We start from the raw sequence: 22,602 nt of genomic DNA on the forward strand, positions 1-22,602 counted from the left end.
CCCCATCTTGTTTATCATATGCTTAAGTTGAAGGTTATTACTCAATAATAATTACAATTTTTGATATTTCGTAAAGATTGGCTTTGAATTATTTAAACAAAAAGTAAATTGTTGAACTATATGAAATTATATGCATTATCATATTGGTTATGTTTCCCTCCCCAATATCAGAAAATAGGACACTCCCTAATGACGGGTTTCATTTCTTCACGATCATGCCTGAAAGAAATGATAAATATAAATACTTTAAATGAATATACATTTAAATATTAAATAATATAATCCCAAATTATGATATTAAGTGGTCATTTCATAATTTTGGTTTATATAGAAATATTCAAGACAAAACGTGTAACCATTTTAATTTAGGAGATCTACATAATTTTAATCTCCATTTATTTTATTAGCGTAAATTACCCTAATTATTATTTTACATTTTTCATGTTGCAATCGGCAACAAGTATTTATTGTAATTTTGCTTCAAAAATGGGGTAAAGGGGGAAAAGATTATATATAAAAAAAAGTTTAAAAAGAAAAAAAAGGAACAAAAGGAGCATAAAATACAGCCAAACTGAGTTATGGCAAATTGATATTTTTTTTGTTTGATAGATATGACAAATTGATGTTAAGTTATTAACATTTAACAAGACTCTGCATGCCAAAGAATAAAAGGCATGCTGCAATAACTCCCACTGTGCTTCAGTTATGTATGCTGACTAAAACCAAATAATACAAAATATAAAAGATTTTCCGATAACGTATCTGATTCATGTGTTGGTGTTTGCTATAACAAGAGAGGAAGCTCATAAAATCTACTACTTCCACCCAGTTTCCCACTTTCTAAGGTTGCAGGTGCGAAAATGTTCCTGTCACCCTTTGTTAGCAGTAAATAAGAAAACCCAAAATATTATGATTAGCTCACCCTGTACACAAAACCTTCCTTGAGCTCGGAATATTTTACATTATGGCAGCCAATCCCAAAGGTTCTCCATCATCAACTCTGGATTCAGAAGCATTGCCTGAGCTGCGTGGTCTTGCTGAAAAGCAGAAGTACCAGATGTAAAAAAAAAATAATACCAACAAAACAGGATTGAAAAACTAACGCACAAAAAGCCATTGCTTACTTGAAACGTTTGTAATGATGTTCACGCTTTTCTGAGCTGCAAGTGCTTTCAATTTGTTACCACTTGCTAAGATAAGCAAGCTTTTCATGTGCTGCTTTTGCTCCTTTGGACTCAATGTTTTTGTTAGAGATTCCTCAAAAGCAAGCAAGTCGTGAGGGGTAATAGAGGGCAGAGACATTAAAACCTAAAATTGAGTTTGAAAGAAACATGTTACTCAATAGCAATGTTCCGGTGTCAAATACTCTGTAAGGGTATACCAAATGCAGCATTGGAAAATCAACTTACCTGCCGGGGAGCCGGGTGTCTATCACAAAGATACACAAATATTTCACGGCAGAGACCAATTAGATCAGCACTGATTATTGCATTTGATTCAAGGGCTAAGCCTTGAATAATTGAAGAAAAGAGATCTCTGGAGACAAATTCCACTAGTTCTGAATGATTTGTTACAATCGAAAGAGCTACCAACACAGAGCAATAAGAAGAAATCTTTGTCACAGCTTCACCATCCGTCCATGTAAAAGCCTCTAAACACATGCGTAGCGTTGGAAGAGCCAAACCATGCTTCAGAAGGAAACTGTCGCACGAGAAATTGTAAGGAAAAGAATATAGAATCTCAATCTTAAGTTACTAAATACAAAAGAACTTCCATAAATGAAACACATTACATGACAAGCAGAAAGCATACCCAACCATAGAGCTTGATGCAAATGTGTCCAAGCTTTTCAGTGAAGACGTGTCTAATCGACTAACGTGCCCAGACTGTTCCAAAGAAGGGATTCCAGGATTAAGGGGAGGAGAAGCAATTACAGAGAGAAGTGAACATATCTCTCGTGTGAGATCTCTCAGAAGCTTTTCCTCCATCACCTCCACTTTTAGGTCTGATCCACTAATAATTTCAATAACATCTGGAACCTTTGCTCTACCGTCTTGTAGAAGACATGACCATGAACAGCTGAGCGCCTGCTGAGCATGGACAAATAATGGGTGCAGAAGCTTTTCTAGCCAAGTCTCCCACATATTCAAAGGGCAATGCTTAACCAAAGGTATCAAAACGGAATGAACAAGCTGCCTTATATGCCTGAACTCCATCGACTGTATGTTCTCCATTAGTGCAAACGCAACAGAATGCACATCCAAAGTTTTGAAAAAGGAATCCCCAATTGTTGTGGACAAACCCAATACATTATATCTGTCCATGTATAACCCAAGGATCAATTGCTAAAATGGAAAAGTATATACACAATAATAAAGGCGTCATAGTCTCTCAGATACAGAACTTTCTTCTATTCACCAGGAAATTTTTATCTTTGGGTCTTTTGAGACACTTATTGCAAAAACAACACAATGAAGGGGGAATACCATTGATGTCTTTCCTCATAAATTATGAATTGTAATGAAAAGAAAGGTTTTTTTCCCTTTCTTGTAAATATGTATGTGATTATGTGTGCTTACCCGCTGTCTCTGATTCCTTTTAGCCAATTTCGTATATCTGATTCATTAGGTTCAGCATATCCTTCCTTACTCTTGTCAACATTAGCCAACGAACCCTTTGGAACCTTGGGGTTCCCTTCTCCAAGAAGAGTGAACCTTTCAACATCACTCATGATCATTGCAGCTTGGATCTCTCCAGGTAAAGTTTGACGTACAGATGGAGACCAAAGGGAATGTATAGTGCGAAGTAGCTGGGAAATAAGAACACAAACCGCTTAATACAAAGTACTCAGTGAACATGCAAGATATTGAACCTTTTACAGAAGAATATTAGAGGAAACACAGTACGGCAAGCCTCTTAAGGGAAGAATGCATACTTTCAACAGAGGAGTCAGCATCCATGACACATGGGGGGATATTGGATTTATAGGAGTTGAATCCGGTGTTGAGCTGTTTTCAGGATTCCAATTAGCTTTCTTGATTCCACTCCTCTTAAGTGCCTTCTCAAAGAATGTCACACTGTGAAAACTTGACCACATAACTTGTGCTTCTGAGAACAAGTAAACCAGGCCATATGGTTCAGATAAATACTTATCCTGCCATTCCGAATGTGTCCACTCTTGGCTCAAAGGTTCCAATAACCATGCTAAAACTTCTTGCTGCTGTTGAATCCTGTGCAGTTAAGGAATAACAAGAAAAGGTTAATTGGATATCTTAACTGAGTATACACCAAAATGAAAGGAATATTGACAGAATTATCTGCTATATCCGATCATTACCCAGCAACAGAAGCCATCACAAGAAAAGCTTCACCTAGAAGATTATGCTCTCCTCGAAGCAAACAACCTTCCCTTTGCAAACATCCAATGGTATTGGCAATGCCCTGCATATAACATTGCAAGAGTAGATAAACACACTAGATCTCCCAAACTATGCTCTGGACATCAGAGCACTTTCAACTTAAGATTATATGAATTGTCCACAAGACCAGCTACTTGAATTGTTGAACAACTGATGTTTAAAGAATACACCTTCATATGAGGCAGGATACTTTTATCAGCTGTTTTGGCTATCCGAATAAATGATGTACAAATCTGCAACCTTGCACGCCGTGCACTAGAAGTCGAAGTATCCTAACATGAGAATATACAATATTAAACTCTCCAGAGTTTCCCAGTAGTTGGAAATAAAGAAAAGCGGTTATAGAGGGAACCTTGACTGCAATGGGAAGGGATGTGAGGAGTTCAAAAAGTTTATTGATAACACTGCCAACTGCATCTGAGGAATACTTCAAGAAAGGGCCCATTGCATCCAAATAGTGACCAAGTACTTCCACAAGTGCGGGTTCCGTCCATTTCAATGAAAGAAATTGCTGAAGTAAACCTTCAAGACACAGCAACCAAAGATATTAAGGCAGTCCAACTACACATACATAAAAACAGCATAAATAAGAATTAACTAACCGTCAAATGTTCTTCGTAATGCAAACTGCATTTCAGCATTTGCCTTGGCAAAATCATTGGATTCATCAAAAACTGTACTCACAATATTCTCTAAAATCAACTGCATGCTTTCCATCAATGCTAAGTCCTAAAGTGAGAAAAGCACAATTCTTGATGGTCAGTTACACAAGCATGAAATGAAGTTGAGAAGACAATTAGAAATTATAAAATGTCAAACAATATTACAGTCCATTCAAAATCAAAATAGAATGTCTTTAAACCTGAGTTTGAGTTGGTGAAACCAAGAGACTCTTGATGATTGCATCAATTTTTTCGGAAACTTTAGCAGCTGCCACCAAGGGTTTGCAAGAGGAAACGAACCTAATCAACTCCAACTGTTTTGAGAACCAATCAGGGGTCATTTTTTATTGAAAAGGTTAAGCTGACTTGAAGTTCTATATATATGGGGAAAAAAAACAATGGGTAGAGAAAGAACTATAACAGCAGAAAATAAAGTAAAATTGAAATAACAATAAAGGAAAATTTGAGTTTACTGAAACTGAACTTACAAGTTTCCTATACATATGCAAAACTTAAAAAAAAAAAAAAAAGCAAAAACAAAAAAATAATTTTGTAAAAGGAAAACTAAAAACAGTAACATTTCAGCTTCAAGGAATATCAATAGACCACAAGTATTCTATACTAGTGACTCGCAAAGTGGGAATTCCTTGAATCTATGCTGAATAAAAAAGTTTCCTGCAGATTCACATAAAGTCAATGGGAACTTTCAAAGTAATAAGTTGCTATTGGAACTTCCATATATACATCCAGATTCAGCAACATAGGAATATAACAAATACAATCACTAGTTGAAATTTTTATGGTAAACATAAAGCATATCTTAAAGAAGAAAAAAAAAAAAACATACTGTAGCAGACTGTATTATTTAACGTAATATACGAATGTTAAACATACCAGCCTAGAGCGATATTGGCTGAATTCACCCTTCCCCTCAAAGTCATCACTCCACAACTCCAACACCCCTAAAGACAGTGCAGTATCGGGTAGGATTTTCTCTCTCTTGAGCATGTGAGGGAAAGATGTTTCCAAAATTGCACCACAGAAATCATCATTCACAAAGCTTAGAATCTTTTTCTTTACATTTTCAGCATCTCCAGAACCTGAACTACTAACGGCTGAATGCGAGGAACTTTTTGGTTTTGACATTAAATCCCTCATTAGCACCTGCAAGTTGGGGAAAGAAATAGCAGAGATGAATGTTTGGTACACAGCTTTGGCTAAAAAAGCCAGAACGGCGATTTTGTACAACAATTCAACATACCAGCCAGAAGTGCACGGATTGGAAATGAATGGCAAACTTGAAATGTCGGAAAAACCCCAGCATCTAGAGAGAAATACATGGGAACAAAATGAGTGTTAAATCAAAATCCAAAATAAGCACATCTCCAGTAAAATAGTAGTTAAATGATAAGGCGAAATTTTCTCTTGAAAAATATAACAGATGGAAAGAAATTTGTTAGACAAATTTTGTAAATGTATTAGAAAGCCAGGATATTCTGTTAAGATGCAATTATCCTTTCAGTCAAGTTTCACAAGAACTAAAGTCAAACAGATGTATGAATGGTGTTAACATTAAAACAAGAATATATGACAAATTTGTCAAAGAGAAATCAACTGAACATCTAATTCAATATTTTATAACTAATAACTAACTACCTGTTCAAGATAGAAAGGAAGTATGCTGCTATCTCCAGCAATACTTTGCAAGTTAGAAGCGCCTAGTGACACCATATTTTCACATATAAATTCCACGAATTCATATTCACCCTCATCTATAGATCCTGGATTTGAGCCAGATCTGTACAAAAACTCTCTAGATATGTTCATCAAGATTTGAAAGATAGTAATTATAGCTTGGTCAAATTTAGAAGCAGAAGCATCGATGGGCCTCTTCCTACAATGACAATTTAGGGTAAACCATGATACTGTTGATCAGTGACAATGAAAAGAAGAATAATATAACTAGAATATTTCAGCTATTACAGAACAACAATACATACCTTGGGGAGACAAGTTTGAAAAACTCACAAGCATGAAGTCGAAAATCAGGAGCAGATAGTAGGAAACCACATCTGTTGAGAGTTGACAGAAACCAATTGAGAGGAAAAGCAAAAAGCACACAAGGTTATATACCAAGATTATTATTATTACATTGAGCTTGATTATAAATAAAGATATTACCCATTAATGATGCCAGCATCGGCAAGATCGGACAATGGAGCCCACTCAGCATATGCATTTATTGCATTTAGTGTAGCTGTTACAGTAGCAGCATGCAGTTTGGCAATTTCCATCTGGTTTCTACCAGCTTCATTTAGTGCAGCTGCAAAGTGTGTTTCCAGTAACTGCATGAAGCCTCACAACATTAACAATAATAGTTGCATTTGGCAACAACTTCTAACAAGATTTGGAGAAGAGATTTACAGTGTATAGGAGAGGCAAAATTTCAGGCAGTGATTCAGTTAGCCCACGCAAGAGTAGCCTTCGGCGATCACCTGAGTACATAAAAATTGCGAGTAAGAAGGGCACCTAGCACTTCACAGAAAGGGAAGTCACTCACGACCAAATGTATTGGGTTGGGATCGTATATGCGATACTCTCCTTTACAACACCTAGTTTACTCGTATAAACACACTCCAAGATCCAAAATCACCACTTTAATGTACCCCATTATATACAGCCCCTTCCCACATGGCCACATCATTGACTCCTTTTATTTTTTCGTCGTTCGCCAACATGGATGGTAGAGGGTTGGGTGTTGTTGAGAGAAATGGAAAAATTTCACAAATACAAAAATAATGTTTAGTCAATTATTAATTAACAGGGAAAAACCCTAATTCATAGAGTGGCTGTACAAAGTTTCAACTTGAAAACTGTGTATTACATTCTTTCACACACACAACCCCCTAGGTTAGAAAAATGAAGCCATTGTTAACCTTCTAAGTCTTCATTATGAACTGTAATATCTTCAGGAAGCCAACGAAGAATCATTGAAACTAATTCAGCCTGATACATAATCACAAAATGTAAAAGGCAAAGTAAGCATTTGAAACAGAATGAACTCCGGCAGTGGGGCAATAAAAATACTGCAAGTAGGGTAACATGAAAATTACTTGTATTGGACCCTTGCTGGATAGAGAAACCAATGATGGAAACATTTCCTTCCATAGATTAAGCCCCTCTCTTCTAATTATCTGTAAAAGAGCCACCAATTATAGATTATGCAATGCCCAATTGCAACTGTGAAAGAGTAACAAGCAACATAAATGAACATGAAGAGCATCGTCATAAATACCTCAGCAACGAGGGCAGCCGTCTGGCTTTTAAGAGCCCAATCTTCACAGGGATCAGCAGTCTCAGACATTAAATCAATGGAGAGATTTGCAAAGTTCTTGTGCTCTGCGGAGCTTAGTTCGTCCCACCTTAATCGCACCAAATGCTGTAAAGATACATGGGTTTTATAAGCACAAGGGTAACAACTAAAATAAAATTATTATTGAAAAGCAAGATAAAACCCCTAGGAAAGGAAGGAGCAACAGGATTTGAGCTTGAACCTGCAGCATTTTAAAAGCGTGTAAACGGATTTCAGAGGACCAGTTCCTTTTTACCAAAAGGAACGACGTGTTTGCCAATATCCGAATATCACCAGCCTTGATCTGAAGAAGTGTTAAATAGATTAGAATTCGGTAGTTAATGGCTAATAACAAACTACAAATATTAATCACCCTTAAGTAGCAGTTATAATAGGCTAATAGCACTACTAGTACCAGCAAGAATGGTAGAAAGAAATTAGATTTACATCAACAATGCAATGATACATTAGTTATTGACGACACAAGCTACCTAAAAAAATTGTAATCAATTTGGCTAAGGTTATCCTTTATTTGTATTTTAAATTGCAAATAAAATAAAATAAACCTGTTCTAAAAGAATATCAAATGAAGCAATCAATTACTACAGCCCAAAAATATCAAACTTATATAAAAGTAATGTGATTCCTGCCATCTATCATTCTCTAATTTCAATCAACAAAATGATTCCCCTTAGATGCGCATTAGCTGCACTTGTTTCTTCCCAAAGCTCGGTTTCCTTAATTCATTTCCCTTTTGTATTTTTGGTATTTGTATTTTGAGTTGCCACTTGAAATCTTAATTTTGATGCTTAATGAATTGTTTTAACCGGCAGCAGGAACAATCGGAATAAAATAATTTCAAAGTATAAAAGAACAAAATGAAAAACCATAGTCACCCGAAAATAATGAATTTAAAATGGAAATCACACCCATATAACTTAGAGATACACCCAATAGTAACCTATAATTACATAGCAACTTATGCCAGAAAACTTGAGAAAGTGGATGATTTCAAACTATAGATTAATAATTGCAGCTGGGAGCCTGTGCCGTTCCTTTGAATCAAACACCGCACAATCTCTAACTGTTTTTCTAAGGAGTGTGTTATATATATACTAGGGCTTCATAATGTTGATTTGTTTACAAGGAACGATTGCCAAGCTTTCCAAAGGCAAATGAATCAATATATAAGGTCGGTTTTGTTTTCTATCTCTGACTCCATCTTCATAAACAAATTTATTTCTATCTCTTCTGATACAGTATACAAAATCACAAACGCAGCATAGAATATATGACTAGGGTTATTCCTTTGCAGTGAAAATGAAAAACAAACAAGCAAAGAAATGAACAAGAGATAATCATGAGATTTTACGGTGGTTAACAGAAACAAAGCGCAGAACAATGGAAAATGGAACAGCGAGATTATGCATAACAGTGAATGTATGCAATGCATGATGATCGGCATGATGAAAGGAGAATGGAATTGAGCAGCGATGCCCTAAAGAGAGAGAAAGAGAGAAACGGGGGTTACAGAATCGAGAAAAGAGACGGCGGCTTTGCGAGCGTCGGGAGTGGAGGACCAATCAAGGGCAGTGGCAATAGCTTGGGCGACATTGTTGGCGATGGAGTTAGTGTCTTCCATTCTTTCCTTGCTTCACACTCTTTCCTTCCTTCTTTTTCTTTTTGCTTTTGCTTTTGTTGAATGTTGAGAGAAACTCAAATCCACACTCTTCTTAGTGAGTCAATCACAGTAAGAGGCAAGGAAAGAGAGGGGGATTCCGTTTTATACGAGTGAGTGGGGAGATGGAGAATTGGAGAGAGGTGGGTGTTGGGTTTTAGTGACCACTTGAAATTCTGATGCCCCTACACTCCTCATCAAATGTTTTAAAAAAATAAAACTTTCTAGCGCATTTTTTTAATAATATAAAAGATACTCTTTTCTTAATTTTTATCTATTATTTTTAATATTAAAAATAAAATTTTCAAATAATATATCATATATGTAACATTTTTTATCTAACGAAATATTTATGTCACATGAAAAATATTTTTATAAAAAAATATTAATTAAAATATAAATATATTTTATATTAAATAATTTAATTAAATATATTAAATATATTAAATTATCTAATAATTCTTAATTATTATGATTTTATTCTATTGATAAGACACATTTATCTATTGATATAGCAATAATTGAAGAATTTAGATTTTTTAAAATAAAAAATTTGATAAAATAATAAAATAAAAAAATTAATTATTGTTAATTTTGTAATTTTTATAAAATATATATTCTATTGTTTTAATTTAAAAATAAGAGTAAAGTATCGTTTTTGTCCTCAACGTTTGGGGTAAGTCCTATTTGTATCCCTAACGTTTAAATCGTCCTATTTGTTTCCTTAACGTTTATAAAAGTGATTCAATGTTATCCTACTATCAATTATACTAACAAATTAGATTATATTTTTCAATTATTCTCATTTGGATGTATTCATTCTCAATTCGGTCTCACTTGGATGTGGTCGACTTTAATATTATACCCACTGTTTGTGTTTAGATTCAATTACATCCCTAAAAAAATGAATTATGTAAATGTTGTAGGAATTAGTTTCAACATTTGATGAGCTATTTTTTGGAGTAGATCATCGATTCTATCCCAAACATTTGTATTCTAACTTCAATGAGAGATTTTAAAAACTCAAGGTAAAGCGCTCATGATGTGTAGGATAACATTGAATCACTTTTACAAACGTTAGGGATACAAATAAGACGATTTAAACGTTAGGAATACAAATAGGATTTACCCTAAACGTCGGAGATAAAAACGATACTTTACTCTAAAAATAATTAATCTTTATTTTACCAATTTTTTCATTTTAAAAGATCTTATCCATAATTAAAAATCAACTTATCATATGATTAGCGGATTAAAGGATAATTAACCATTTTATATTTTACAAAATTGTCCATTTTAAAACAAATAAAGGGATTTTGCTTTAGACATTCATTTTTACTCCATTCAGTTTTTTCATCTCTATACTTAAATATGTCTATAAAAACATTAATTTATATGGAGATAGAAATGAGTCAAATGACAATAAAATAGAACGGGATGAATATTTTATTACTCATACCCGCTTCAAACATTAACTATTTGTTATTTTACTTGCTATATTACAAGTATTTTATTTATCGTAAATTCATAATTATGGATGCTTTACAAACCTATATAATTTTCCATATGATATAATTGACAATAATTTGAACTATTATTAATTCATTCAACTATTTGTTAATATATTTCTTTTAATTTAATAAATCAAATTAATTATATTAATTATTTATATCAACTAATTAATTTGATTAATTTTACAAATATTTTTATTTAATTTAATTAGAATAAATATTAAATTATTTAATATTAGTGATGGAGTTGACACAAAATGTTCTTAGATGTGTTTTTTATTTATTTCTTTTAATTTATTAAACCAAATATATTAATTATTAATATGAACTAATTGATTTGATAAATTCTTAAAAATATCTCCTTATTTAACTTGTTTGATTCACTCCAATTCATTAGTTACGACTAATATATGTTATTTAATTTAGTTTATTGTCCATTCTATGTTTTATGTATCAAGATAGTAAATATAATTTTATTTTAATTTTGTTTTTAACATTTAATTTTAATTTTATCCTTGATGTTTTAATATATTATAGTTATATCACTAAGATAAATAACATTAATTATAATTAATAAATTATATTAATTATTTGAATTGACCAAACTAAATATTAAATTATTTAATAAATAATAAATAAAGAAGTAAAATAAATAAATTTAATTTAAATTATTCTCTTATTATTTTTTATATATATAAAATCAGAATATGCTTTATATCTCTTTTCTCTATCTGCTTCATACATAATTTTTGTAATTTTTTATTTTGTTTATCTATTTTGTCATTTTTTATGATTTTATTTTATATTATTTTTTTGTATTCTGATTAATATTTGTTAAGAGTGTTATTATTTTGTTTATAAATGTTTCTAATTTTTTATAATATTTTTTAGAATTTGATTAATAATTTTTTGTAATGTTTTTTATTTTTAATAAAAATATTTTTTAATTTTTGTTTTTAATCTTTTATATTTATTAATTATACTAAATTTTTTTATATTATATTTATTGACTATACGTATTGTCTTTCCTTTTTTTTTTACTTTTTTGAATTATTTTTTAATCTTATTTTTAATTATTTATTTTATTTTTACCTCTCGTATGTTTATTATATTTCACTTCGTCTTAGTCTTAATCTCATGATTATCTTTTAATTGTGTAAAATTAAATAATTTTTCAAAAACACTTAAATATATTATTTATTGTATATAATAATTAGAATAAATAAATAAATATAAATTAAATATATAATTTATTTTGAATTTAAATTAAAAATTGAATAAATTATCATAAAAATATCAATCAATTTTGTCAGAAGTTTCTGCATAACTTCATTTAAAATTTAATTACTCTATTGATTCTTATAGTTTTACAAAATTTATAATTAGGTCCTTATATTTTTTTCTTTCAGTTAAATCTCTATATTGCTTTTAATTTTGTAATTAAATCCTTATCAGTGTAGAACATATTAGAATTAATAGAATAATTTTTCACAAATTGAAGGCATCCACAATTAAGAACTTAAGTAGATCTTTTATCACACATTTTTTTAAAGAAATATTCTATTAATTTTAATATTTTTTATACAAAAATGACTTAATTACAAAGTTAAAAGTATTATAGGGATCCAATTGAAAAAAAATAAAAATTTAATTATAATTTTGGTAAAACTATAAAGACCAATAGAATAATTAAACATTCATTTAATAGTAAAAATCTCTTTACAGCCACTAAAGTCGTTGATACAAAAAAAGTTATAAGTTCTCATACAATAAAATAAAATATATATAAAATAAATAACACATGAAATTTCAAAGTTATTAATTATATAGACTATGGATAATTTTTTAACTCGAAATTCTTATGAATCAACATCTAATTTTTTAATTTTTTTACATTTTTTATATTTATCCAAATTGATCAACATTTAAATTGTTTATACATTATTTTTTTAAATATTATGATTTCGCAAGTTATAATATGTGATATTAGATATTGTTATATATATAAAAATTACTTTGTCAATCAAATTATAGGATAGTATGATCATTTATTTTTTTAATGACAATTATTGTCGAATTAAATAGTGTAAGAAATTAGAAAAAAAAATATTTACCAATCCAACGGATAATAATTTATTTTCTTCTAGAATAAATTATTGAATAAGTAAAGTTATTACGAATTTTTTTACACAAACTAATACTCAACGATGTTGTTTCAGTAATGTTATCAAGAAACATTAACCAATCCAATCACTTTTATAATGGCACAAGTTTATAAATTTTGAAACTTGAAAAGTATATAAACGTTGATCATATTGTTTTGACTTTAAGAATAAATATAATACCAATAAATAAAATTGTCCCACATAAACTTTAACAAAGTGAAGACTCACATGCAGTCATCTTCATGTGAAATTGATAATTGAAAATCGTTAGATAATTTAACGCACTTAACTAAATTTATCATTTAACAGTTCTCAATCATCAACTCATGCAAATAAGCGCATGTAAATTTTCACTTTTCAATAAAGACAAAACTCCATAAGGATTGTCATCAATAAGAAATTATTCTACTTTAAAGATGAATACTATTTTTTGCATAATATTTTTCAATTTTGCAAACTTTAAACACAGATACTAATTTTTTTCATGGTATTTCCTAACTTGGTAAGTCGAAGACTAATCTACCTCGAATTAAAGCTCCATTAAAAATTTATGGCTAGTTAATAGTTCCTACACATAAAACAGGATTCAAATTTGATACTAAACAAACAAGTGAAATAATCATTCAACTAACTTAAATTAGTTGAGACAAATACTATTTATTTTTAATGCTTTTAACATTAAAAATTAGGGAAAAGCTCTACATCTATGTAAAAAATACATGGATGTTATCCAAGTAACTTCTTCCACACACGCATTTTTCTACCCCACAGTCGTTTGTTATACACGCGCCTCATATAATGTATCGTGTTTTCGTTCTTCTTCTTCTTCTTCAACCTAATAAAATTCGTCGTTCTCCTCTATTCGCGCTTTTCTTCTTTGCTTGCATTCTTCATTATTGATCTGCATTGAATTCAACGTGATAACCTCCATCGTTCTTCTTCTTCTTCGTTTTCTTCTTCGATCTACACTTTTGAATGGAAACAATGAATGATTCAACTTCAAATCAATTGAATGAGGTTATTACATTGAGACAGCTAGGGAATGATTGCTGCATGCTATCACAATAATCTTAAACATTGAACAAAGTAAAAGGAGGCCACCGAACCGAACAACATTCATTTGGTGAACCAAAATCACAAAGGCCACCGAACCGAACAATGTATACGTGGTGAATAAATGGTGATCAACTTTCAACCAACAATAATAGTATTTCTCCTCCTCTTCCTTCTCCTCCTCACCTTCTACTGCTTCTTCATCAGAGAGAGAAGGAAGAAAAGACAAAAAAATACAGCAGCAACAACAACAAAAGAATGACGATAGGGTTTCAGGATTTATGGTTTTAGGGTTTAGGGTTTATGGGTTCAGGGTTCAATGTGTTTCAAACTTTCGATTCGCCCCGTGTATTAATTTCGGTTCACCGTGTTCATGAGTGAGGGTTTAGGGTTTAGGGGTCTAGGGTTTAGGATTCAGGGTTCAGGGTTTTAGGGGTTTAGGGTTTATGGTAGGGTTCAGGGTTTAGGGTTTAGCATTCAGGGTTCGTTCACTTAGTACTATACAATTGTATTGTGTTCGGTTCACCATGAGTACTGTGTTCGGTTCATTCTGCACTATTCAAAACTCTTCTTCCTCACCTTCTACTACTTCTTCACCAAAGAGAGAAGGAGGAAATTTGGTGAACCGAAATCACAAAGGTCACCGAACCGAACAATGTACATGTGATGAATAAATGGTGATCAACTTTCAATCAACAAGAATAGTATTTCTCCTCCTCTTCCTCCTCCTCCTCCTTCTTCTTTCAAATTTGCGCTCGTAGGTTCTTCTTCTTCTTCAGTTCAATGGATAGTGTAACTAGAGCTTTGAAATTGGTTGTTACTCTGTTCAGTACTTCTTTTGCATGGAGAAATACTACTCTTGTTGATTGAAAGTTGATCACTATTTATTCACCACATGTACATTGTTCGGTTCGGTGGCCTTTGTGATTTCGGTTTACCAAATGAATGTTGTTCGGTTCGGTGACCTCTTTTTACTTTGTTCAATGTTTAAGATTATTGTGATGCGTTTTGGAAGATAATCCAAATCGCACTCATTCAACTGATTTTGAAGTTGATTAATTTATTGTTTCAATTCAAAAGTCCAGATCGAAGAAGAAAACGAAGAAGAAGAACCACAAAAGCTAATTACGTTGAAGTCAATCCAGATCCATAACGAAGAACGCGAGTAGAGAAGAAGAACAAGAACAAGAAAGAAAACGCTAGCAGAGGAGAACGGTGAAGCCTATAACGGAAGAAGTAACGGTTTTTCATAATGAGCGGACGCGCGTTTTCACTCTCATTAATGCACGTGACTCTATTTGGGATTAAGCCAACTTAGTTACATGATTATATGGATGTGTAGCGCACCCAAAATTATTAAACTTTGGTTTTAATTGTAACTTTGTAAACAGAAATATATACTAATTATATTACAAATTTTAAACAATATTTAAAAAAATTAATTTATCAAACTAAATTCATCAAATTCAATAATTTACCCTTTATTTATGTATGTATAGGGTAGGTATGAAACCGGTGTCGAGCCATGCGACCACTTCTTACACTAACCCCTTACCCAAACAATCAATTTTATTAAGTATTGCTCGTACCGAGATAAACCTATAACGGTTGAAAAACATGTCCCATATTGTGCCAGGTCGAACCGACTCAAATTGGTGTTTAACCGTAGAGATAGATTACTGGCCCCATGTGGAATGTGAGCTGTCACATTTTCCCATACCCAAGCGTAGAAATTACACAACCCTGCTTTGTGCCATTGGAAACCTTCAACGATTGTCCTCTATCTTTTTTTGGGATTACATACTGTGTTAAGTTGTCTCTTTTCTTGGAGAATAAGATTCCTATTATAACCTAGTTTCTTAAAGAGTTGCTCTCAATTGTGAAATGTTACTCTATATTTAGAGGTAAAAGAATTACTGATCACAAAAGAAGGCAAAGGGTAAAAGAAAATAATTGTTTTGGAGATATATTTTCTGAAAAAAAAATAAAAGTAATAGAATTTATTATTTTTGACCAATATTTTTAGCCCACAATTTTAGACATTAGAGTAACAACTGGTCAAAAATAATAAATTATACTAACTTTCTAACCTTCTACTTTTATATTTAAAGTTAGGATTTTGCTAACTTGTACCCTAAAAACATAAGTTAAACATACCATAAAAAAAAATATTTTATAAAAATTATTGCAAAATTTTTTTTTTTTATATTTTCAATGCATTGAATACATCAAAAATATTAAAAATTTTCTATTGTTGTGTTTTTAAAATATACTCTTAGAACACAAATTAGCTAAATTCTTAAAGTAATATCATGTCTTAAAAAGCATTCATTGCTAGATCTCAGATATTAACAAAAGGGACTTCTTTTGAAATGAAATTTACGATGTACATCATGGTAATTCTCTCACCATAAACAAAGGAGGGGAAAAAAGAAAGAGCATTCATCTTAATGAAAACAATTTTTTTTAAGAAAAAAAGAAACTAATATAATAATAGCCATTACTCAGCAGAAGTATATGTTCTTAATTTGACTCTATATGAATGTTATCAAAATCTAAGCTATGGTTTTCTTTCCTTTAACTTTATCCTTGTGTGAACCTTTATGTGGTTTTGATAAATCCAATGCATCAGTTGCGGTGTGTCTCTTGTTTTTTGGCACTCCAATTTCAGCAGCAGCATTACCTATGGGACCTGACCACGCTTGGAATGGTTCCTTTGAATAAATATACGACGTTGTTGAAGTGAAGGAGACATCAATAGGAACAGTATCTGGATCAATACGATGGGAAGATCCCAATGGAAATCCAAGTTGTCCATCTTGATGTGGCGGTGGGAACTTTTCACTCTTGCTCTTAGCATTTGCATGAGTTATTAGACGCCTTCTCTGTTAGGTATGAAATCACAACAAAAAAAAAGGGTCAAATATAAACAAGCAGATATAACATAAATGGGAGTTGCCAAATCCTAACTCTCCTCCATACTCAGCCCCAACCATTGCATTTTATTAAAGCATTATTGGAATGAAGTCTAAAAGCATCACATATGTAATTTGTGATTAATGATAGAAGCAATTTTTTTTTAACATACATCAATGTTGGATTGAATCTCAGCATTGGCTTCAGGAGCAGGAATAGCTTTCACGGCACGATCACGCATGCGATGCTTCCTTGGACCATTAGCCTGAGCTTTGCTTGCAGCCCTTATTCTGATATTCACATTGACAAAGTGTCTTAGAGTTTCTCAATCGTAATAAGAAGGCTAAACTTACACTAGCAGGAATAGACAATAACAACAACAACAACAACAACAACAACAACAAAGCCTTATCCCACTAGGTGTGGTCGGCTACATGGATCAAATGACATCATTGCATTCTATCATGTCTATACTGAGACTGTTGACACGTATATATGGCAGTGTCCATAGACTGTAGGTAAAGTTATTGGTGAGGGGTTGGGAGTGATATCTGTTAAATAGCTTATCTTAGATAATATCATGGTCAATGCCACACATTTTGTTCAGAAATTCCTATCTTCCTCCCATTTGCTCTCTCGAATCTTTTTTAAAACCAATGTTCAAACCCGCACAAAGTTCTAGCATGCAGAAACTGAAATTTAAAAGCAATGATACCTTCTGGCCTCTTCGTCCTGCCGTCTAGCATCCATTTCCTTGCTTGGAGGATATTTTGGAAGACTTGAAGGATCACAAGCATATGGCTCTGTGGTGAAGAACTGCAAAATGTAGAATAGACTAGTAAAGTAAAATAGGAGATTGGTACTATTTTAATTTTTTAATGGGAAAACTATCCAGACTCAACAAGCATAATATCAAAACTGGATTCAAGATCATTTCACTTTATAATTTCATACACCTATATTGCATTAATTATGTATAGGTACTTTATAGTAACCAACCTCACTTCGCAAAGCATCTGAGGCAGTTTTCCGTTCGGCAGGATCAAATGCCAGAAGACTTTCGATAAGGGGTAGTGCAGAAGGTGGAAAATCTTTAAATGTCTCTCTTAGGCATCTCTTGTATGGCTCTCGAGGCTTAAACAAGGTGGCGTTAGGCAACTTCGACTTCTTCCAATATTCATCAGAAGGTGAACCACATAGTTTGTATATCTTATGCAGTTGCTCCACCTAAGTCATGCATTAGAGAGTGCGGACAAAAAACAAAGTAAGTATAAACTTAATTGATGTACGCATGGAGATATTACTTCATACAAACTACACAACTATCTATACATGGCACATTAGAATTAAAGTGTATACCTGGGAGATTTAAAGAACATAGACATGAAGAAACAGGTAAAAGTATTGTAGACAATACATGGTAATTATTGATACATGTTGCAAAATTATTGTTTATATCCACATCATTCCTAATATAAAACAAATTCATAAAATTACAAAAGTACTTGTGATTTAGATAACCACGGAACTGAAATATCCTATAAGTAAAGCCAAGAGATGTATGTTACCTCTGTACGACCCGGCATAATTGGCTTTCCAGCCAATAACTCTCCTAAAATGCATCCGGCGCTCCATAGGTCTATACCCACACCATAATCGGTGGCACCAAGAAGCAATTCTGGGGGCCGGTACCAAAGAGTTACTACTCGACTAGTCATGGGATGCTTATGGTTTGGATCGAACAAAGATGCCAGTCCAAAGTCAGCAATCTTAAGTATTCCTTCATTGTCAATGAGAAGATTTGATCCTTTAATATCTCGGTGAAGTACACGACGCTTATGACAATGCTCAAGTCCAGATAGCAGTTGATGCATGTAACATTTGACCTACAATTGAAAGAACAATAGTTGGCAATTTGACGACTTCAAGTACTGCTGTTTGAAAATAAAAGTGTACTAATTATCAAAGGAAGACTATTGAATCGTAAAATTATTAAGGCAAACCTTGTCTAACCTGAGGTTCCGTGAACCTGATTCGTGGGCTCGCAACAAGTCCAGCTAAATCATGCACCATGTAATCAAACACCAAATACAGACTGCAGGACATCCTTGATGTAACTAAGCCTTGCAACTTTACAACATTTGGATGATCCAACCTCCGCAAAATAAGAATCTCTCTAGCCATGAATTTTACACTCTCAGGTTCCAAATTATCAAATCGAACCTTCTTTAGAGCAACAATTTTGCCTGTCATCATGTCTTTAGCTTTGTACACATTACTATATGTTCCTTGCCCGATCTATTATGAAAGGAATAGGAAAAGAAGCTATGAGAATTAAAGAAATATAGTCCCTAATTCCTATATTCAACTGACTCACATAATGTAGATTTCGTTCCTTTCAATTCTACCAACAAATATAGAGTAATGGACAAAAGGACACATAAAAGAGTGTGGTAGTCAAAAATACATACCAAGATTCGTAGATATCATGGTGCATCCAGAGATTGTTTTCGACTGACAAAAATACACACAAAAGATTCGCAAATATCAAACCCTTACTAAGGGCATGACACTTTTGTCCATCCAAAAACAATTTCTGGGTGCACTTTGATGTTTCCGAATCCTTGGTGTGTACTATTGTCCTCTCAAAATTCTTTCATATACTTTTGTCCATTTACTCCACAAATATATCAATAGCTAAAATGAGTTTTACTTTGTGAAAAACTATATTTGCGTCCAACATAATCTGCATTGATGAACTTCAAACCCTATCCACACATGGAAAAATGGCATAATCAATCAAATACTTTTTCCTTTTCATGTTAAACCGCCACAACAATGCACACGAAATCAGTCAAAATTAACTAAAAAAGAAAGCAATAACCTTATCAATCTTCTCAAATGTGTCAGCCTTTCGGGGAATCCAGCCGTTAAGCGCTTCGCCGCACACGGCGGTGAGCCAGGGTGGCCAGCCAGCCGCAACCTGCTCACCCCTTAAATGCTTGGGAGGATTGCTTAGCCGCGGATTCGGTTTCTTCGATCTTCTCCTTTCTCCCCTCGGCTTCTGAACTTCGCTGCCACTCTTCTCTTCCCTGTGGTTACCACCATTGTGATTCCGATTCTGATTCTGAGCCTCTTCCGCGACTCCATCAACCTTATTATTGCTCTTAGAATCAGCACCGAAACTCTTCTCCTCTTTCACCTCTGCGATTATTCCAGAAGACACCTCCCTGCTAATCACACACCCCATTTCTCTCTGAATCCAAGTTTCATCACGCGAACTCCTCTATCCTTTGTGTCATCCTGCAAGAAATTGAGGAGAAGAGACTGATCTGAATTTGAAATAGAAAAAGAAAGTAAAAAAGTTGACCGAGGAAGTTCAAAAGATAAACGAGAATGAAGGGATTCTCAGTGATCTGGTCCGAAAAGGAAAGTGAAAACGAAAGATTTATTAGGTAGCAATTACCCGAGATTTGATGGGTTCTCCAATTAAAAAATAAATAAATAAGAAAATATTTTTTCTTTTTCTTTTTTTCTTTTTTTTTTTACCCTGAAAGGGAAGAGAGAGAAAGAGAGAGATGGTTAGCAGAAGCAGAAGAGTAAAGAAGTGTATGAAAGAGTGGACGATGGTCTTGTCTCTGCTTTTTTGTGTTAGTTTTGTGGTGTTCTCTTTTGGACAGCCGTCTTTTCCGGCTCTTAACACACAACAAAACAAAAACAATCACAATGCCAATTAGAGAAACACACAGATCTCTCTTCCTTCTCCTTCTCTTTCTCCTTCTCACAACTCAAATTAGCCCATTTGGATTAACCTACTAATCTCATCCTATGCTGACTGAAATTTAGGATTTTAATTAAGTGTATTCTAATTTAATGGTAATGTAGTAAATTAGTAATATGTTAAGCAACTAAATACTCAAAAAGTTATTTGTTCTTTAAGAATATTTTTTATTTTCTAAAAGTTTCTAAAATCATTTTTGTTAAGACAGATTATCTGTTAATCATTTTAAAGATAGAATAAGTTTTTTTTATAACAATATTTTTTACTTTTAATTATCTTAGAATAAAATTTATTTGTTCAATATAAATATTAAATTATTAAAAATAACAAAAACTAATTTATTTTTCTGAAACAATTTTTTAAATTTTAAAAATAAAATTTATTAACAAATAAAATATTCGATCTAAATTTTAAATAAATTATTTTTATATATGATTAAATTATTTTTTTATTCTTTATAGTTTAAACAAATTTATATTTTGGTTCATACATCTTAAAAATTTATAATTAAATTTTATATTAATTTTAAATTTATAATTATATTTTTATCATTTCAAAAATTTTTAATTTAATAAAATATGCTGAAATATATTCGTTAGTGATATAAAACAAAAAATGTTTTTATAATATTAATTATTAAAATAAATCTAATTATAAATTTAAAATTAATATATAAATTCAATTAAAACTTTTAACATATTAAAATTTAATACAAATTTAAAAAAAATATAAAAATCAATAGAATAATTTAACCTTCAGATATTTACCCGATAAATTTAGGTTATCCGAGGAAAAAAGTACTAGTAGCAGTAGTATTTTATGATTGTTTGGTGTTTCTTAATTCATAATCTAAGTAGTACAATTTTTGTATACTTTATTGTTATTGCGTTAGGAGAAGGACAGTGCCCTTTTCCATCTCTGTCGCAGCTTACCCGCTGAAATCTATGAATTTGTCTCCTCTCTAATCAATGTAATAAACTTCTCTTGTACGTACTATATTGGAAGACAAATTATTTTAAGAATATTTATCTATTTTGTTCCTCAAAAAATTTCGGATTAGACATTTTAGTCTTTAACTAAAATTAATTATTTGATTGATTTTTAACAATTAATTTCGTTAGTCATTTAGGTTTTTTGTTCCGTCAACTCTAACGGAAGACAAAATAGTCCCTAACAATTCTAACATGGGACAAAATGGTCTCTAACATCTTCTGTTCGGAAACGACACTGTTCTTCTACAATTTCCATCATATCTCGCATAACACTAACAGTTTAATACTGTAACTTCAAGCTACACAATGCACATTCTGCAACTTCAATGTTCACAAGAAGAAAAATTCTCAACTTGTTCTCAACCAATCAATACTCAAGAAACTAATGACTATGTCTCTCAAGTATGTACTTGTTATCTTTAATGAATCCCATAAATCTAGACAGCAAGTCTGATTTGTTAAGACCCGTCGTCGTCGTCGTCACCATCTCCCTCCTTCTCTATCCTATCATCTCCATGACTACATTGTCCACCACTCCAATCGCTTCCTTCAGCTTCTTCTTCAAACCAATGTTCAGTAATCGCTTCAATTTCCATATAAGCAACAACGACGATATTACTCGTTGTACTGATAGCTTGGATGCGAGGTCGAAATTGTTTGCCAACTTGGACTCCGGAAAAGAAGGAATGAAGCACTCGGGGTCCATTCCAAATGAAAATTTGCATATGATGTCGAAGGAGAATTTTCTTATGATGTCCTAATGTCTAACAATCTATATTGCTTGCTGGAGAGTGGAGAAAGGCGTGTCCTTGGGGTAGTTATGGAAAACTCCAAATTAATATGATGATGATCAAACATTATTAATATTATTTAAGAAATTATTAATTTGATTTCAGCTTCAAATTAATTGATTAATAATTTCTATTTTTGTATGCAGAATTTTGATCATTGAGTTTAAGCAACAAAAAGTCCAATATAATGATAATATTCAGCTTTGTCCAAATTTGCTATATAATATGAGGCTGGATTATTTTATTAATATGAATTGGGCCAAGAAAGTTTGGTGCAGCCCA

General features: G+C 32.2%; 2 protein-coding genes across 4 annotated transcripts; both read right to left on the reverse strand.

The window, feature by feature from the left end:
* Positions 1-200: 200 nt before the first annotated feature.
* Positions 201-9,324, reverse strand: HST (ARM repeat superfamily protein). 3 transcript variants are annotated; one of them, XM_088489946.1, is made up of 23 exons: positions 8,965-9,324; positions 7,636-7,737; positions 7,377-7,520; positions 7,195-7,275; positions 7,018-7,087; positions 6,506-6,576; positions 6,263-6,426; positions 6,082-6,153; positions 5,738-5,975; positions 5,343-5,405; positions 4,976-5,245; positions 4,282-4,395; positions 4,022-4,148; positions 3,772-3,941; positions 3,590-3,691; positions 3,338-3,441; positions 2,936-3,230; positions 2,580-2,809; positions 1,813-2,316; positions 1,410-1,701; positions 1,125-1,308; positions 923-1,037; positions 201-219 (listed from the first exon to the last, which is right to left on the reverse strand). In XM_088489946.1, exons 1-22 carry the CDS (start codon positions 9,073-9,075, stop codon positions 958-960), a joined length of 3,588 nt encoding a protein of 1,195 aa, XP_088346072.1. In that variant the 5' UTR covers positions 9,076-9,324; the 3' UTR covers positions 201-219; positions 923-957. The 3 variants fall into 3 exon arrangements, with proteins under 3 accessions (XP_088346072.1, XP_020959727.1, XP_088346073.1); XM_021104068.2 differs by lacking the exon at positions 201-219 and having other exon boundaries at positions 573-1,037; XM_088489947.1 differs by lacking the exons at positions 201-219; positions 7,018-7,087; positions 7,195-7,275; ... (1 more) ...; positions 7,636-7,737; positions 8,965-9,324 and having other exon boundaries at positions 573-1,037; positions 6,263-6,404; positions 6,506-6,570.
* A 6,863-nt stretch (positions 9,325-16,187) lies between these two features.
* Positions 16,188-20,579, reverse strand: LOC107645852 (putative serine/threonine-protein kinase At1g54610). Its single transcript, XM_088489992.1, has 8 exons — positions 20,223-20,579; positions 19,641-20,059; positions 18,770-19,054; positions 18,325-18,642; positions 17,756-17,983; positions 17,472-17,572; positions 16,929-17,046; positions 16,188-16,725 (listed from the first exon to the last, which is right to left on the reverse strand). Exons 2-8 carry the CDS (start codon positions 20,004-20,006, stop codon positions 16,396-16,398), a joined length of 1,746 nt encoding a protein of 581 aa, XP_088346118.1. The 5' UTR covers positions 20,007-20,059; positions 20,223-20,579; the 3' UTR covers positions 16,188-16,395.
* Positions 20,580-22,602: the final 2,023 nt, after the last annotated feature.

Source organism: Arachis ipaensis, chromosome B6, assembly GCF_059453495.1.
Source record: "Arachis ipaensis isolate K30076 ecotype BB chromosome B6, ASM5945349v1, whole genome shotgun sequence".
Classification (NCBI taxonomy): Eukaryota; Viridiplantae; Streptophyta; class Magnoliopsida; order Fabales; family Fabaceae; genus Arachis; species Arachis ipaensis.

What these genes read in the sequence shown, in the direction of transcription:
- HST (XM_088489946.1), bottom strand. Translation starts at nt 9,075, where the DNA reads ATGGAAGACACTAACTCCATCGCCAACAATGTCGCCCAAGCTATTGCC. An exon ending in TTCAAACTTGTCTCCCCAAG is followed by an intron (nt 5,976 to 6,081) that starts GTATGTATTGTT and finishes TTGTCATTGTAG; the next exon opens with GAAGAGGCCCATCGATGCTT. An exon ending in CCCTTCCCATTGCAGTCAAG is followed by an intron (nt 3,692 to 3,771) that starts GTTCCCTCTATA and finishes TTCTCATGTTAG; the next exon opens with GATACTTCGACTTCTAGTGC.
- LOC107645852 (XM_088489992.1), bottom strand. Translation starts at nt 20,006, where the DNA reads ATGGGGTGTGTGATTAGCAGGGAGGTGTCTTCTGGAATAATCGCAGAG. An exon ending in CATTTGAGAAGATTGATAAG is followed by an intron (nt 19,055 to 19,640) that starts GTTATTGCTTTC and finishes CTTTCATAATAG; the next exon opens with ATCGGGCAAGGAACATATAG. An exon ending in TTATGCCGGGTCGTACAGAG is followed by an intron (nt 17,984 to 18,324) that starts GTAACATACATC and finishes TGCATGACTTAG; the next exon opens with GTGGAGCAACTGCATAAGAT.